Source organism: Leucopleurus acutus (assembly GCF_964270905.1).
Source record: "Leucopleurus acutus genome assembly, chromosome: 7".
Classification (NCBI taxonomy): domain Eukaryota; kingdom Metazoa; phylum Chordata; class Mammalia; order Artiodactyla; family Delphinidae; genus Leucopleurus; species Leucopleurus acutus.
The window spans coordinates 36,781,910-36,798,985 of NC_139150.1; the positions used below are offsets into that span (position 1 = coordinate 36,781,910).

At 54.0% G+C, this 17,076-nt stretch overlaps 1 protein-coding gene across 3 annotated transcripts in view; it reads left to right on the top strand.

Annotated features, from left to right (window-relative positions):
• Window positions 1-17,076, top strand: part of TLN1 (talin 1) — a 32,017-nt gene that overhangs the window by 1,851 nt on the left and 13,090 nt on the right. For 2 of the 3 annotated variants that reach the window (XM_082843027.1, XM_082843028.1), the window contains exons 2-30: window positions 4,394-4,561; window positions 4,805-4,902; window positions 5,167-5,296; window positions 5,398-5,550; window positions 5,815-5,957; window positions 6,067-6,194; window positions 6,920-6,980; window positions 7,635-7,739; window positions 8,067-8,222; window positions 8,993-9,094; window positions 9,264-9,340; window positions 9,567-9,747; window positions 9,922-10,035; window positions 10,149-10,257; window positions 10,447-10,655; window positions 10,820-10,918; window positions 11,323-11,373; window positions 11,926-12,093; window positions 12,284-12,578; window positions 13,141-13,307; window positions 14,165-14,293; window positions 14,456-14,572; window positions 14,675-14,788; window positions 14,994-15,128; window positions 15,295-15,423; window positions 15,599-15,701; window positions 15,839-16,047; window positions 16,392-16,511; window positions 16,717-16,914. In XM_082843027.1, coding sequence (XP_082699153.1) covers window positions 4,432-4,561; window positions 4,805-4,902; window positions 5,167-5,296; window positions 5,398-5,550; window positions 5,815-5,957; window positions 6,067-6,194; window positions 6,920-6,980; window positions 7,635-7,739; window positions 8,067-8,222; window positions 8,993-9,094; window positions 9,264-9,340; window positions 9,567-9,747; window positions 9,922-10,035; window positions 10,149-10,257; window positions 10,447-10,655; window positions 10,820-10,918; window positions 11,323-11,373; window positions 11,926-12,093; window positions 12,284-12,578; window positions 13,141-13,307; window positions 14,165-14,293; window positions 14,456-14,572; window positions 14,675-14,788; window positions 14,994-15,128; window positions 15,295-15,423; window positions 15,599-15,701; window positions 15,839-16,047; window positions 16,392-16,511; window positions 16,717-16,914 — 3,930 coding nt within the window. In that variant the 5' untranslated portion in view covers window positions 4,394-4,431. The remainder of the gene's footprint in view (window positions 1-4,393; window positions 4,562-4,804; window positions 4,903-5,166; window positions 5,297-5,397; window positions 5,551-5,814; window positions 5,958-6,066; window positions 6,195-6,919; window positions 6,981-7,634; window positions 7,740-8,066; window positions 8,223-8,992; window positions 9,095-9,263; window positions 9,341-9,566; window positions 9,748-9,921; window positions 10,036-10,148; window positions 10,258-10,446; window positions 10,656-10,819; window positions 10,919-11,322; window positions 11,374-11,925; window positions 12,094-12,283; window positions 12,579-13,140; window positions 13,308-14,164; window positions 14,294-14,455; window positions 14,573-14,674; window positions 14,789-14,993; window positions 15,129-15,294; window positions 15,424-15,598; window positions 15,702-15,838; window positions 16,048-16,391; window positions 16,512-16,716; window positions 16,915-17,076) is intronic. The other variant, XM_082843029.1, reaches the window with a different exon arrangement.

Consider the following 17,076-nt stretch of genomic DNA (forward strand, 5'->3'; position numbering starts at 1 on the left):
CACCACCAGTCCAACACTACTGCCAGGTCTTTACGGTCCCTGCTATGTGCCATTCCCTGATTCTAAGCCTCCTTAATTTCTTGGTCTAGTTATAGATCCCCTTCCCCCACTGCCCCAAGAGAAAAGAGGAAATGAGACCCAAAGAGGAAACTGGATCTTGCTGATCCCACGCCCAGCCAGGCCACTGACCACACCCCCATTTCACTCCCAGCCTGACCCTGCCACTGACCACAATACTATCCCCTACCCAGCCTGACCCGGCCACTGGCTGCATCCCATTCCCCTCAACTCCATCTTTACTTAGACACTGCCAACGTCCCTTCACTCTCCCCCCCATCCCACTAATGTAGCCTAATTTAGCCACTTACCACATCTCTTCTCAACCTCTTGCAGCCTGACTTGGCCTCTGACCTCACTCCATCATTCCCTGTCTTAGCCACCATCCACATAATTATTCTTCCTCTTCCCCCAGCCTGATCCAGTGACTAACTATAGACTATTTTTCCTACTGTTATCTTCCCAGTCTTTCTTTACACTTTGTCTTCCCCATTTCCAGCCTGATAGAGTCACTAACCCCATCCCTTCTGCCCCTACCTGGCTGCTAACCACATCCCCTAACTGCAGCCTCATCTTCACATTCTCAGCTCCATCTGCTCCTTTCTTTCCCCCTTTCCCAGTTCCTTGCCTAAACTCAAGCTCTCCCAGCCACTCTGAGTGCCTACTTATGACGCGAAGCAATGGGACCCCAGCCTGACTTTGGGCCTTGGTTCCTGAGGACAGACTGTCATCAGCTCCTGTCAGTTCTACCTCTTAAAATTTGTAATGAGTGATGTCCTCCTCTCCACCATTCTAACTCTGGCTTCATTACCTCCCACTTGTGCTAATGCAGTGTCTTTACAACCAATCTCCAAGGTAGATGCCAGAGTTATTTTCCTAAAGTTTAGTTCTGATTATGCCCCTTCTCTGATCAAAGCCTCCCTTTGCCTCCTGTTGCCCTGCGGTAGGTGAAATTCCGCATACTCCTGCCGAGTTCCCCCCTGCCTTTCCACCGTAACCTTGACTTCCCCATCACTGCTCACTTGCAGGTACGCTGTGCTTCAACCAGCCTGCCTCCTCACTTCCCTGAATGCCCCTCCGTGATTTTCTGCTTCTCCACCTTTGCTTATGCTATTCTCTCTGCCTGGAATGCCACCCCTGACTCATCTCCGGCTGGCTGGAATAGTGGAGAGAGCTTGGGCTTCGGAGTCAGAGACCTGGGTTTGGATCCTGGCTTCACAACTTATTCGTTTGTGTGACTTATTAGCTGTGTGACTTGTTCAAGTTAAACACTTGAACAAGTGCTTAACTTCTTTGAGCCTCAGTTTCCTAATCTGTAACAATGGAAATACCGACACCTACCTTGCAGGGTTGCTGTAAGGATTAAATGAAATTATGTACACAAAGAAATTGACATATAGTCAATAAAAGATAGATCATTGTTATTTTTTATTATCTTTATTTTTTTAAATCCTAACTTCAAATGACACTTTTCGTGAAGACATTTTAGTCCCCCTTCCCTGACCTAAAGGGATCTCTCCCGTGAGCACATACCACCTGGTTCTTACCACATCCTGCCTTCTGTAACTCTGTATGTAGCTCATCCACTCTGCTGACCAGGAGCCCATTGAGGGCAGAGGCTAGGGCTTACCCGCCACTGAGAGTTTGGCCCAAGGCCTTCCCATAACACGCCCTCGAAAATGCTCACTGGATGGATGGAAGGAGAATGTCTGTATAATGAGAGGAGAGGTGTTGGGGCCGAGTGCTGTGTGCTTGCCGATAGAGGTGTATTTGTACGTCCCAGCTGTGTGCGTGGGGTGGAGTCCATGGGAAGATGACGTGGTTGTGATGGATCTGTGTAGGGCTGTGTGTTTGAGATAATGTGTAGGTAGAGACTGTGTAAGTAGCTTTGTGGGAAAGAGCTCTCTGCATAGGCTGGGGTACATCTAGGGAGAATGAATATGCATGGATCTGGATGTAGGTGGGGAAGGGTCGTGCTGGGGGAAGTCAGGTCCAGCCCTTCAGCTGCCCAGTCCAGCCCTAAATGAGCCTCCAGCAGCCTGAGGCCGGATATGTCAGTCTCACCCACAACCCTCCCCTCCCTCTCAGCGGTTACAGACTCAGAGGCCAAATTTGGTAACAGACTGAGTGTTACTCCCCCAGCCCTCTTACATTCTGACTCTGTCTTCAGCTTTCTCTCTCCCTTTGTCCCTCTCTGTAACTCCCTGTCTTTCTGCAGCTCCCTTTGTGGGTACCTGCTCTGACTGTATTCTCTATGTACCCCAAATTCCTTACTCCCAGTACATTTACATTCCATTCCTTGCTGGGATTTGACCTCCTGTCCTCTATTCCCCCCCCCCCCACAATTGCCCAACTCCTCTGGAATGTATCTCAGGAATGTCTTGAGGGAGGAGGAGTTCTCTGGGAGGGGGACACGGAGGGGGGGCATTGTTGCTGTTCCATAAAACATGATAGAAAGGGGAGCAAAGTTCTCAGGCCGGAACAGGAATTGGATAGCTTCTCCCCATACTTCCAGGGGCCTGGTTCTGTGCTATCATCGCCCCCAACTCTCTCAGTTCCCTTTCCTCCCTCACCCTCTTGTAGCCATGTGGATGTCCACTGAGGACCAGCCTGAAAGTGAGGGTAGCCATGACTCAACTCCCTTATCGGGGTCTCACCAGAGGTTTCCGTGCTTGAGGAAGAAGGGGGTGTCCATATGTCCGGAGGAAATGGGGGGAGACATGCAATTTCAGCTTAGGGTCTAAGGTCTTTTCAGTGTGCCCTCAGCTTCGCAGACCTTCCAGCGACCCAACAGCCAGGTCTGTCCAGCTATGGGGAGAGGTGCTCCAGGAATGGGGAGGGGAGTAGAAACCTAGTAGTGGGGAGACTGGGAGAGTCCGCTCTTGGGAGTAACGATAGAGGACGAGCTGTGGCTGTTGCTTTTTTGAGACTCTGTACTATTTATAAGGTTAGAAATTGTCTATCATATCCCTGGTCCAGACCTTTCCCACATCTGCCTCCTGCCTCCTGTTTCTACCTAGATTTTCAATCCCTCCTAATCTCTTCACCCTCCAAAAACATACCCCTTGCCAAGTTCCCTGATCCTCAGCTGCTGTTTCCTAACACCCCCACCTCTGCTTCCAGCCTTCTGTCTAGTCTGCTTTCTCCCCTTTGGGGCTAGCAGTTTGTAGAGAGGGCAATGGGCAGCCTAGATTTGCTCACTCTCTGAGGTAAAAGGCACCAGTCTCTGTGCGGAGCTGGGTCACATCATCAGCTGCTAGGCAGACGTGTGGTCTGGTACACTCTGCACTGCCTGCCGCCTCCACTGAGAGGTGGTGCCGGGAGGGCTCGGTGAGACTGGTGTCCCCGGCCGCAATGAAAATACTGTCAGGAGAGGCAGCTGAGATGGAGGGCAGAGTTTCAGAAGGACTAACTGAAGATGAGAGAGCATAGGAGGAGTTACCGTGAGAACTGGGTAGTAACTTGGTGACTTAGAAGGAGCAAGGACTGAGTTAGAAGAACTGGGCTCTTTCTCTGACCTGCTTTGAAACACACACACACACAGAGACACACACAGAGACACACACACGGTCTGATTCCCCTTCAGCAAAATTAAAGAGTTGATTAGATCACTTCTGAGATCCCTTTGGGTTAGAAGATCATGATTCTAGCTTGACTGCTGGGAAACCAAACATGGGCCAAGCTCCTCTGGGAGGCCCCCAGCATGTCAGGTTAGAGGAAAGCTGAGACAAGTGGGCCTGGATGGATTGAACAGCAAGTGTTTGGCCTCCCTGCCGAACTAGCTAGAGACAGTGTTCGCAGGTCTCAAGAGCCCTTGGGGATTATCTAATATAACGTCTTCATTCTGCAGAGGAGGAGGCTAAAGCTGTGAGAGGGAAGATCATATGATGAGTCAGGGCAGAGCTCTGAAAATTCCAGACAGGAAGAAGCCAGCAGGGTATAGTAAGAGACAAAGAGGGAAGAAGACTGAACCAGGAAGGATGAAAACAGGGCAGAGGCGGGGCTGGGAAAGGAGGTGAGCAGGGACAAGGGTAAGAGAGAAACACTTGGAAGAAAAAAGGGAGGCACAGATTCCAGTGCTGGGGGCGGGGCGGTGTCCTCGGGTAACACTGCGTTTCAGACCTGCTTTTGTACCTTGCAGACCAGCCTCTCCTTCAGATGTCTTAGACGCCTTAGGCACCCATCTGATGCAACTCATCTTTCATTCTTTAAAATTATTAAATAAAACAAAACCAACTTCACCGCTATCTGCTTTGGTGACTCCCTTTCCTGGGCCTCCATCTGGGGGGCCTCCTCTCCTCCAACAAGGGTGTATTCTAATGCCCTGATGCCACAGGTCAGGTATAGCCAGGCTGGAGAGGAGAAGCCGCCACCATGGTTGCACTTTCGCTGAAGATCAGCATTGGGAATGTGGTAAAGACGATGCAGTTCGAGCCGTCTACCATGGTGTATGACGCCTGTCGCATCATCCGTGAGCGGATCCCAGAGGCCCTGTCTGGCCCTCGTGAGTCTGACGACCCAGGTGGCTGGGGCGGGAGTCCTTGGTCCCTTCTCATTCCCAGGCTCTTGGCCTTGGGGGATGACTTTCTTGTCCCCCAAGGCTTTTCATCTCTCAGGTCTATGCTCCTTGGTTCCCTCCCTCCCCTTTAGGCCCCAGATCACTGAGAAAATAATAAGGGGCAGTGGTGCAGCCATTCAGCCACACTGGGGTCCTTATAAGTCTGAGGTGATTCATCCTCTCTTTTAGCCAGCGACTTTGGGCTATTTCTGTCAGACGATGACCCCAAAAAGGGTATATGGCTGGAGGCCGGGAAAGCTTTGGATTACTACATGCTCCGAAATGGGGTGAGTATGACTTCATCAAGGACCACCAATATCCTCTTCCATCACTTCCCTCCTTCCACTTCCTATTTTCAGCACCCACATCTGTTGTCTCTGACCTCCTCCATGCCTTCTTTCTATTACAGGCAGTCATAATACCCTGCTTTCGAGCGAGCCACCATAGTCTTCCTTTTAGTAATCTACTTTCCTTCCGCCTCTGGCTGCCTGAAAAGGAAGTAATACCTTTAGCTTAAAGTGGGCCCCTGCCTCCTATTCCTGCCCCAATAGGACACCATGGAGTACAGGAAGAAACAGAGGCCCTTGAAGATCCGTATGCTGGATGGCACTGTGAAGACTGTCATGGTGGACGACTCTAAGACCGTCACTGACATGCTCATGACCATCTGTGCCCGCATTGGTAAGGGGCTAGTGGGGCCGGAGGCGCAGGGGGAGGCCCCAGCTCTGCCGGAAGACCTGGCTGCGGTGCCTGGGATGCTGCCAACCCACCCCCTCCCCCAGGCATCACCAACCATGATGAATATTCACTGGTTCGAGAGCTCATGGAAGAGAAGAAGGAGGAGGTGACAGGGACCTTACGAAAGGACAAGACACTGCTGCGAGATGAAAAGAAGATGGAGAAACTAAAGCAGAAATTGCACACAGATGACGAGCGTAAGCAGAAAGGGACAGAAGAGGGCATTCGAAACAAGCAGGGTGGCAGGGGCAGCCGTTTCTGTGTTATTTACTGAATACTTGCTTTTGCAAGGCACTGTTTAAACACTGGGGATGCATCTGTAGTAAAACAAAGTCCTACACTCACGGAACTTAACATATTAGTGAGAGAGGGTAGGAAATGAAGAAACAAACAAAAAGCCAGAGATTAGATGGCATAGGGGCTCTAGGGGCTAGACACTGAGAGGACTCTCTGTGTCCCAGTGAACTGGCTGGACCATGGCCGGACGCTGAGGGAACAGGGAGTGGAGGAGCACGAGACGCTTCTGCTCCGGAGGAAGTTCTTCTACTCAGACCAGAATGTGGACTCCCGGGACCCTGTCCAGCTGAACCTTCTCTATGTGCAGGTAGGGAAAGGACTTGCCTGGCATGGGGTGGTAGGGAGAGAGGCAGAAGCGCAGTGGGGGTATCTCTGTATCCCAGACAACATTGGCCTCCTTTCGCTGTGCTCTGCAGGCACGAGATGACATCCTGAATGGCTCCCACCCTGTCTCCTTCGACAAGGCCTGTGAGTTCGCTGGCTTCCAATGCCAGATCCAGTTTGGGCCCCACAATGAGCAGAAGCACAAGGCTGGTTTCCTCGAGTGAGTGACCCTCATCCCATACCCTGGCAGGGCCCAGGACTCCCTGCCACTGTGGCCCCAGCACAACGGGCCTGTCTCCATCCCAGTCCTTCTCCCCTGTTTCCTCTTCTCAGGTCCCAGGGTCTGACCCACATGGGTACCTTTTCAGCGTCCATCGTCCATTTGTCTCCTCCCTGGCCTCATGTGGAATATAAATGTAGTCCAGAATCCCTGCCCCTGCCCCCTACCTCTGAAGTGAGCATGTAACTTTTCTGAGATGCTCTGAAGAATTGTACTGCAATAGCCAGAGGGAAAGTACATTTTCGTCACAGGGAACATCAGATTTCCAAAGTCTCACAGGTCTCATCCACTGGTGTTTCTCAGAATATCTACAGTTTGGTGTGGCTTTCTCAGCTTCCTACAAGCATGGTCATCCTTCTCGTGAGCTCCTTCTGCCCTTGGTCCCCTAAAATTGTGCTCTCGACCCTCTTTTCCTGAAGGAATGAGCCTCCAACTCAAGTTCCCTTAGTCTCTTTCCCTGTAAGGAGGGACACAGGCTGTATTCAAGAGTTAGTACGAAGTCATCTCGATTTCAGGGACAATCCAGACTCTAGTCCCTTGAGTCTTCTTTCTCCCCAAAGATAATACTCTCCTAGACATCTCCTTACAACCCTAGGCCCACAGTCCATGGCCCACATAGCCCTGATGCTGTCCACTACATGCTGACCCTCCCTTTTCTGGTGTAGCCTGAAGGACTTCCTGCCCAAGGAGTATGTGAAGCAGAAGGGAGAGCGTAAGATCTTCCAGGTGAATGGGGATGGGGAAAGTGTTTGGGATGACCCGGGAGCTTTGCTGCTTAATCCTACTGACTAAATGGACCCCCGCCCCCTCCTTATCACCCCTACCTTGCTTCCACCCTCCAAGCTGTTCTCCCACCCCTCCTGCACCGAGAAAGCAGAAGACCTGGGCTTCTGGTCTCCACCTGCACACTGCATCTGCTGTGGAACTCAGTTCAGTAATCTTGTTTTCTTTTCTTTACCTCTAACATGGGATAACTATCTTCCCTGAGTAGGATTGATAGGGGAATCAAACGAGGTAGTATGCCTAAATTACTGTGAAGAGTATATATCTTCGTACAGACGGAAGGTGTTATCCCCACTCTTTGAATCCTCAGCCCAAAAGGCCTTGTATTTGACCTTCTACTTCCTAACCATCCATTCACGTCTACAGAATGTCTGCAAGTTCCTTAACTGTATCCCTCGCTTCTTGAATAATTGCTTCTGCATATCCTTTATCAGCCCCATCCCCTCACCTTCTCATTTTTTATAGCCTGCATCCCCCTAACTTTTCCTCTGTTCCCATCATGCTCTCCCATCATAGTTCACATCCCAACTTAATTCCTCATCTGCGATATCATCCTCCCCACATTTTGCTAAATGTTTCCCCGTTTCATACTCGAAGGCACACAAGAACTGTGGACAGATGAGTGAGATCGAGGCCAAGGTACGCTATGTGAAGCTAGCCCGTTCCCTCAAGACGTACGGCGTCTCCTTCTTCCTGGTCAAGGTGGGTTACGGATACTTCTCTCTGCCCGCCCTTACTTACACTCTTACCCTTTCCTCTCTGAGCCTCTAACCCTGCCCCCAGTCACATTTCCCGTTGTTCCCCAAGAATCTCATTCTCTTCCGTGTGAAAACTTGCCCCTTTGTCAGTTCTCCACCATCACTTCCCTCCTTACCCTGCATTTTCCTTCCCTTTCCCTTTATCCTAACATAGCCTTGTCCCAGGTCCATCCATAGACACCCTGGTTCACCCCTGCCCACCTCGGCACCCCACTGTGGTCTGGATCTCATCCCCTGACCAATAACACCAATGACAACCTCTGCCCTACAGGAAAAGATGAAAGGAAAAAACAAGTTGGTGCCCAGGCTTCTGGGCATCACTAAGGAGTGTGTGATGCGAGTGGACGAGAAGACCAAAGAGGTGATCCAGGAGTGGAACCTCACCAACATCAAACGCTGGGCTGCCTCTCCCAAGAGCTTCACCCTGGTGAGCTGGGGTCTCGGGGGAGAAAGGGCTTTGGAGTTTTCAGAGAAGGGGCAGCCACAGAGGTCTCCCCCGCACCCCTGCTCAGGGGTAGGTGCACTGAATGCAACTCCAGAAAAAAGGAAAACTTTGGAACTATTGCAGGAACGTGGAGATTAGAATAGAGGGGAAACTCTCCTGGAGAATGAGGAAAGCTTAAATGAAACATTTTTTTTAAATCAACGGAACAAAACTGTAACCAGCAAGCTGAGATCACAGGAAACTTGGGGAGAGGGAAGAAAAAGGTGACAGAAAGAAAAATAAGCCTCCCCTCTTTCAGCAACAGCTACTACAGCTACTACAGTAGTTTCCTCCTCTAGCTTTATGTTTTGGCATTATGAATTGAAAACTGATCCCACCTTGAGGAAGTGCCCCACTGAGAAGGGAAATTAGTAAAGGTGGTTTTTCCATTTTGGGTAGTAGTACTAATCCTTAACTATAGTCATTTAATGATAAATGATAAATGTGTCCTCCCAATTCAGGGTGAGAGAAGAGAGATTTCCTAAATGCCACGCATTTGAAACTGTAGCATAAAGAGCACTCCTCGGAAATAAAATATTTCCCTCCAAGGAAAATAAAGAAATAGGAGATTAAAGAAAGGCTGTTGTCCTAGAGGCTCTTGGCACGGGGCGGGGAAGCATCCCTCATCAGCTCAACCTTGGGCTCCCGCCCCACCCTTTCCCATCCTGGGTGGATTCAGGCTTTCCCACTGAGTCCCCACCTTGTCCCCCTAGGATTTCGGGGACTACCAAGATGGCTACTACTCGGTGCAGACAACCGAGGGGGAGCAGATCGCACAGCTCATTGCTGGCTACATCGATATCATCCTTAAGAAGGTGAGCACTGCCTGACCCCCACCTTCTCCTTCTCCTCCCTTACCTTGTCCCCAAGCCGGTCCTTTAGAAAGGGGGACCCAAGTTCCGGAAGATGGCTGACTGCGGAATGAAAAGGCTGCCTTTCCCACTTCCCTCTTCTTTAACTCTTGTTCTTTTTTTCTCCCTACAGAAAAAAAGCAAGGATCACTTTGGACTGGAAGGAGACGAGGAGTCTACTATGCTGGAGGACTCGGTGTCCCCCAAGAAGTACGAGGGGAACTGGGCTGACCCCATCCCTTGGGCAGGGAAGGCAAGGCAGGACCCCCAAGACTGTGGGAGGTGGGGAGTCCTTAGGATGCCTCTAACCAGTCGCAGGCTGTGGTGAGACCTCACGCACCGCCCGGACCACAGGACGTGCGGAGGCTGTAGAGTGGGGTGGGAAGGGATGAGAGGAGGAGGTCCTCGGAGTGCTCCCCGTACGTCCCCTCTCTAGGTCAACAGTCCTTCAGCAGCAGTGTAACCGGGTGGGGAAGGTGGAGCATGGCTCCGTGGCCCTGCCAGCCATCATGCGCTCCGGAGCCTCTGGTCCTGAAAATTTCCAGGTGGGCAGCATGCCACCTGCCCAGCAGCAGATCACCAGTGGCCAGATGCACCGAGGACACATGCCTCCTTTGGTAAGAGTGCCCCCACTGCCGCCATGATTCCGGGCCTAGCCCCCCTTGGCTGGGCCTAGCCAGGAGTTCGGCAGTCTTTCCCGTGTCCCTATTTGTCTCCTTCTCGGCCTCAGGCTCTCTTTTGCCTTCTCTCTCCTCTAAATGTTCCCTGTTACTTCTCTCTTTGACTCATAGACGTCAGCCCAGCAGGCACTCACTGGAACCATCAACTCCAGCATGCAAGCTGTGCAGGCTGCCCAGGCCACTCTGGATGACTTTGACACTCTGCCCCCTCTGGGCCAGGATGCTGTGAGTATGGGACGGAGGAGAGGCCGATGGTGCTGAAGCTGGGACTCCAAGGAGCAGGGTTGGGGTTAACTGCAGCAGAGCAGGTCCTGAGGTTTGTTCCTCTTTTCTCTCAGGCCTCGAAGGCCTGGCGTAAGAACAAGATGGATGAATCAAAGCATGAAATCCACTCCCAGGTAGACGCCATCACAGCCGGTACTGCCTCCGTGGTGAACCTGACAGCAGGTAGGCCGGATGCCCAGCCCTCTGTGTGCGGTGGCGGAGGGGAGGGCGAGCATGTGCAAGCGTGAGTGTGACTGGCTCGGTGTGACTGCACCTTGACTCACGGAAGGGACTTCGTGTGTACGTCTCTCTCAGGACGTGTGTGTGACTAACTGCCTGTGACTGGCCTCCTCTTCTTCCTTCTCCCCCCAGGGGACCCTGCCGAGACAGACTACACCGCAGTGGGCTGTGCAGTCACCACAATCTCCTCCAACCTGACGGAGATGTCCCGTGGCGTGAAGCTGCTGGCTGCCCTGCTGGAGGACGAAGGTGGCAGTGGCCGGCCCCTGCTGCAGGCAGCGAAGGGCCTGGCGGGGGCGGTGTCAGAACTGCTGCGCAGTGCCCAGCCGGCCAGTGCCGAGGTCAGGGGCCAGGGGTTGGCACTAGGGAGAGGGGAGGGTTTGAGCCCAAGGAGAAGGGGGCGGTCCATGTTGCGGGATGGAAGGGTGAGACCCATGGGCGTGTAGGACCCGTGGACATGTGGGCAGGGATTAGGCAGCTTCTGACCGGTGTTCACTCTCCACAGCCCCGTCAGAACCTGCTGCAAGCAGCTGGGAACGTGGGCCAGGCCAGTGGGGAGCTGTTGCAGCAAATTGGGGAAAGTGATACTGACCCCCACTTCCAGGTTGGTGACTTACCCAACCCCCAGACCCCAGCTTCTAGGAGGTAACCTCTGATCCTGAATCCAGCTCCTGTCCTGCTACTGTAAATTGACCCCTCAGAGCCAACCTGAACCTCTGTTTCCAGGGATGACACTGGGAACCCCCAGTCCCTTTTTTGGGGATAAGAATTCAGAACCCCTGAATCCAAACTTAACCTGTTAGTTCACCCTTGGCCCTTATTGGTGATACGTTTTTGGCTGCCTGTCATCTTTCCCGTATGTAGCCCTCACCCCAACTTGAGGGCGTCTTGAACCCCCGCTTCCAGTCCTGTGGACCACACACCCAGAGGACGCTGTTCCTCTCGCTCCCCCTTCCCGCCCCATGCCCGTCTCCTCAGCTGACTTGTCATCCTGGATTTCCCATGCAGATCTGTGCGCCCAGAGGGGCTGGGGTGCCATCTCCCCCCGATCCCCCCACGGTAACGGCCTCTGGCCTGGGCCTTCCCAGCTTTGTCCTCTCTGAGCCGCATACACTCGCTCTGCCCCCTCCCCTGGCCTCCTGGGGGAGCAGAACATGACGGGAGCTGGGGAGGCACGGCCCAGGCAGGACTTGAGAAAATGGGGTCCGAAGGGTAGTACAGGGACTTGTTCCCAAGACTCCAGGGTGACTGCTTCCAACCAAGATTGAGAAGAAATGGAGAAAAGACGCTGGGGGTGGGAGGGACCCCTCCCTCCATCCCATTGTAACAGCGCTGCCCACCCTCCCTCCCCATTGCCGTCCGAGTGTATCCGCCTCATGCGTTTCTCCCTTTGGTGTAGACACTGTTTCTCTCGGTGTGGGTTTGTTCCTTGGTGGGGGTTCTGTCCCACTTGGTGCTCGAGGCAGGGGCTTGGGGTAGGTTCTGGTTGCTTCTGCGCACACTGTTCTGTGATTGGAGTCGGTGGGACTAATGAAACAGCTTATGCCTCTGAGAAGGGTCCGTGGATCCCAAGCTGGATCTCAGGCCATGCTGACTGCTGTTTTCTCACAGGAGGTGCTCATGCAGCTAGCCAAGGCTGTGGCAAGTGCTGCAGCTGCCTTGGTCCTCAAGGCCAAGAGTGTGGCCCAGCGAACAGAGGACTCAGGGCTTCAGACCCAGGTTATTGCTGCAGCAACACAGTGTGCCCTGTCCACCTCCCAGCTGGTGGCCTGTACCAAGGTGAGCCCCAAAGGTTGCTGCAGCCTATGCCTAGGAGTGATGCTACCACACACACAAGAGCCTCTCATTTTACCTCTTTGGCCCCCAAGGCCTCACTACCCAACCTAATAACTATTGTGAACACCACAGACACCCCTACCTCACGACTCCTTTCCCTCGCCTACATCTCTGACACTCACTTTGCCCACAGGTGGTGGCTCCTACTATCAGCTCCCCTGTCTGCCAAGAGCAGCTGGTGGAGGCCGGACGACTAGTGGCCAAAGCCGTGGAGGGCTGTGTGTCCGCCTCCCAGGCCGCCACAGAGGATGGGCAGCTATTGCGGGGAGTAGGAGCAGCGGCTACAGCTGTCACCCAGGCCCTGAATGAGCTGCTGCAGCACGTGAGGGCCCACGCCACAGGGGCTGGGCCTGCTGGCCGCTATGACCAGGCCACTGACACCATCCTCACTGTCACCGAGAACATCTTTAGCTCCATGGGTGATGCTGGTAAGGACAGCCCCCCTGGGAAGACAGAGAATCCCAGTGAGGTTCCCCGAGTCCACTGGAAATTCCCTTGCAGACCCATCACCCCCCCACCAAGCACTCAGCACAGTGGGCTGGGTGTTTAATCTCTGAACTCTCCAGTTCCCCATCTGTAAAGCAGGAATATGATATCCACTCTGCCTTCCTTGGTGTATTTAAAGAACATACCAACGTGTACACAAAAAAAGATGGAAAATGATATTATTAAGAGATAGCCATCCCCGTTCTACTCCCTAACCCCCAAAATCCTTCACAAAGAGTCTCATCCTCTCAAGACTACTTACGGAAAATGCCCATTGGAGACTGTCCCCCGGCCCCTCCTCCCATCAGAACGCACCAGGAAATCTGTTCCTTTCCAAGATCCTAAACCCAGGAAACAGTAACTCCAGGGAAATCACTTCAAGAACTTCTGTGTCTCCTTACTGTCCCTAAAAGCCCTACCCACCTTGCCTGCACCACTTTCCTCCACCCCCAACACCCTCTCAGTGTCTCTGGCTCCCCTCGCTGACTGTGCCTACGCTCTCAGGTGAGATGGTGCGACAGGCCCGCATCCTAGCCCAAGCCACCTCTGACTTGGTCAATGCCATCAAGGCTGATGCCGAGGGGGAGAGTGATCTGGAGAATTCCCGCAAGCTCTTAAGCGCCGCTAAGATCCTGGCCGATGCCACAGCCAAGATGGTGGAGGCTGCCAAGGTAGAGAGCCTTCTGTGCACACCCCCAGACTGGGCCCTGTAGGGAGGTAGAAGGGTCCAGAGAGTCACCCTCACTTATGAGAGGTGAAAAGCAGAAGATACAAGAGAACAAATACAGAAGCACTGAGGAAAAAATGCGCCCCTAGGCGGTGAGTGGATGGCGCCCCGCTTCCAGCCAGTGTGACTCCCAGAGTCCTTGCTGACTGATAGGAAACTGTACCCTTTTTCTTCCTCTAAGACCAAGGCCTGCGGTTCCTACTTTGCCCTACTTTGCTGCCACCACCTGTCTGCTTCCTGAATCCCTCTGCTTCCTGGTCTCCTGTGAATGCACGCGGGCCTTCAGTCCCAGGGGATCCGCTGCTAGCAGCACAGAGAAAGACAAGGCGGTGGGACACAGGGACACAAGGGTGCAGAGGACTGTCAGGAAGAAGCCAGTAGATTCCCGGCTCCCTGGGCTCTGGGGCTCTTCAGTTTGCAGGAGTAACCAGGGCCCCTGCTTTGGCATCCCTGAGATCCCTGCTCTAAACCGCATCCTTGTCCCAGAGAGCCCTGCTCACCCCCGTTTGCTAGTGGTGTTTTGTGGGGAGGGGGGGAAGAAATATGGCTGCTTCCCCAGAGAGGGGAAGCAGAAACAGTTCTACCCAAGAAAGGGATTTCAGCATCCCAGACGGAAGCCAGAGCCCCTGTAGGCTCCTTTTTGCCTGCCTGAGGTAGCTCGTCTCAACTATGATTACCTTTCAGTGCGGGTAGTTAGAAATGACTTCAGGAAGATACCTCTGAGTTTGGAGGGGTCAGGGAAGAGTTTATTTAGGGTCCACAGGGACGCAGTGTGGTAACTGTCCCCTCGCCACCTCTCAGGGAGCAGCCGCCCACCCTGACAGTGAGGAGCAGCAGCAGCGACTGCGGGAGGCAGCTGAGGGTCTCCGCATGGCGACCAACGCAGCTGCACAGAATGCCATCAAGAAGAAGCTGGTGCAGCGCCTGGAGGTGAGGCTGGGAACCAAGCCAGCGTAGGTGCTCTAGGAGGAATGAAACTGGGAGGGATGTGTGGGGACGCTGATGTTTCCTTGGGGGATAGCACGGGCAGGGTAAGCCAGGGACAGGGTATAGGAATGTCCGGGCCTCGTCCTCACTATTCTGTCCTTAAAGCATGCAGCCAAGCAGGCTGCAGCCTCAGCTACACAGACCATCGCTGCGGCCCAACATGCAGCCTCCACCCCCAAGGCCTCTGCCGGCCCCCAGCCACAGCTGATGCAGAGCTGCAAGGTGAGACACCAGGAAGCGCGTGGGGGCGGGAGGAGGCATGGAAGATGGGGGACTTTCCCCCAGCCTGCGGAGAGGTGGCCCTGATGACATTTTCACCTACAGGCTGTGGCAGAGCAGATTCCACTGCTGGTGCAGGGCGTCCGAGGGAGCCAAGCCCAGCCTGACAGTCCCAGTGCGCAGCTAGCCCTCATCGCTGCCAGCCAGAGCTTCCTGCAGGCAAGGCATCTTCCGCTCACCACTCAGACCAGACCCCTCCCACTCTTCTATGAGACCTTTAGATTTAATCAGTTTAAATCTCTGCCAATAGCCTCTCTCCCAGTACTGAGCCCCAGTCCTCACCACATCCTGACCGTCATCAGTCCCTGTACCCAAGCCCAGAGGGCGTATGGTACACTTCATCTGCCTACCTGTTCCCCAACAGCCAGGTGGGAAGATGGTGGCAGCCGCGAAGGCCTCAGTGCCAACAGTTCAGGACCAGGCGTCGGCCATGCAGCTGAGTCAGTGTGCTAAAAACCTTGGCACCGCGCTGGCTGAACTCCGCACCGCTGCCCAGAAGGTATAGGAGCTGGCTACCTTTTTGGAAGATGAGGGGGGAGTCCTAGGATGATGGAGAATCTGTTCAGAATATCCTAAAATGGGTAATTGTGTAACCTGAGGCGTGAATGAGACACAGTGTACCTCCTACACCTCAACCCCCCCCCCCGCCCCCCATATCTTTGTAGGCTCAGGAAGCATGTGGGCCTTTGGAGATGGATTCTGCTCTGAGTGTGGTACAGAATCTAGAGAGAGATCTGCAGGAAGTGAAGGCAGCAGCTCGAGATGGCAAGCTTAAGCCCTTACCTGGGGAGACGGTAGGTATTCGAAAGACCTCATTCTTTCTCAAACCCTGAGGTCTTCCTTCTCACCCGTGCCCCAGAGCTGCCCAGAACCTTCACTCAAACTGCCAGCTGTCCCTGAATAGCTGCTCAGGTTCCCTCTTCCCAGTTCCTCCTGCGCCTGATCCCGAGTCTCCTCCTTCATCCCTAGATGGAGAAGTGTGCCCAGGACCTGGGCAACAGCACCAAAGCAGTGAGCTCCGCCATCGCCCAGCTGCTGGGGGAGGTTGCCCAGGGCAATGAGAATTACGCAGGTACATGGACAGGGCTGGGAATGGGGCACGTGGTGAGGAGGATGGGGGAATGGGAGCTGTACGGAGGAAGCCACTGGCAGCAGGGCCTGGCAGTGACGGTGCCTTTTCCTCTCCTTCCTCTCTCCTTGTTTCCCCAGGTATCGCAGCTCGGGATGTGGCAGGTGGGCTGCGGTCACTGGCCCAAGCCGCCAGGGGCGTAGCTGCCCTGACATCAGATCCTGCGGTGCAAGCCATTGTGCTTGACACAGCCAGTGATGTACTGGATAAGGCCAGCAGCCTCATCGAGGAGGCGAAGAAGGCAGCTGGCCATCCAGGGGACCCTGAGAGCCAGCAGCGGCTTGCGCAGGTCAGGTATTGGGACAGGGCCACTCCCTGCCTCTCCCCCAGATCCCATCAGAAGGCCCACCCTGACGGGGGAAGAGTCTCATCGACACCGCAGCTCCTCTCTGGATTCCGCCCTTCCTTCTCAGTCTTAGTAGAAGTGTCTTAGCTAGACTGAGGCAGGGGCCTAGCTGAAAGCCACATTTGGGGAAGTTTGGTCACCATCGCTTGATACCCTAACGTGATACCCTGGCCTATTCAGCTAAAACACCCCTTTTCTGCTTTCACTTTCAGAGTCTCCCATGGGTGGAGGAGGGGATCTCCCAGTTGTTTCCATTTTGGCAACCCCTGTCTCCTTTCCCACCTCAGGTGGCCAAAGCAGTGACCCAGGCCCTGAACCGCTGTGTCAGCTGCCTGCCTGGTCAGCGAGATGTGGACAATGCCCTGAGAGCAGTAGGAGATGCCAGCAAGCGACTCCTGAGTGACTTGGTAGGAGGACAGGGGTGTGGGGGGAGCACAGGGAGGATGAAGGACTCCAAGCTTCTACCTCTGGACCTCTCCCTGACCCTGACTCCCCAGATGTATCCCCTTTCATTGCCCCCAGGCTCTGTGCCCACCTCTCAGCGCTCCTCTACCAGACTCTCCCTCACATCATTTCCCATTCTTGCACCTGACTTTGTCTCTGACCCTGCAGCTTCCCCCCAGCACCGGGACTTTTCAAGAAGCTCAGAGCCGCCTGAATGAAGCCGCTGCTGGGCTAAATCAGGCAGCCACAGAACTGGTGCAGGCCTCTCGGGGAACCCCTCAGGACCTGGCTCGAGCCTCAGGTCGATTCGGACAGGACTTCAGCACCTTCCTGGAAGCTGGTGTGGAGATGGCAGGCCAGGCCCCGGTACGAAGAGGCACTGGGTCCTGTTCGAGGGTTAGATCAGAGGCATCTCTGTGACCACAGAGTCCTCACCTGCTCCTGGCTCACTCCCCTCCCCAGTCTCTAGCAGTACTTGAGTGTCTGGGACAGAAGATCCCTTTTAGAGACAGATAAGAAAGGACTGGA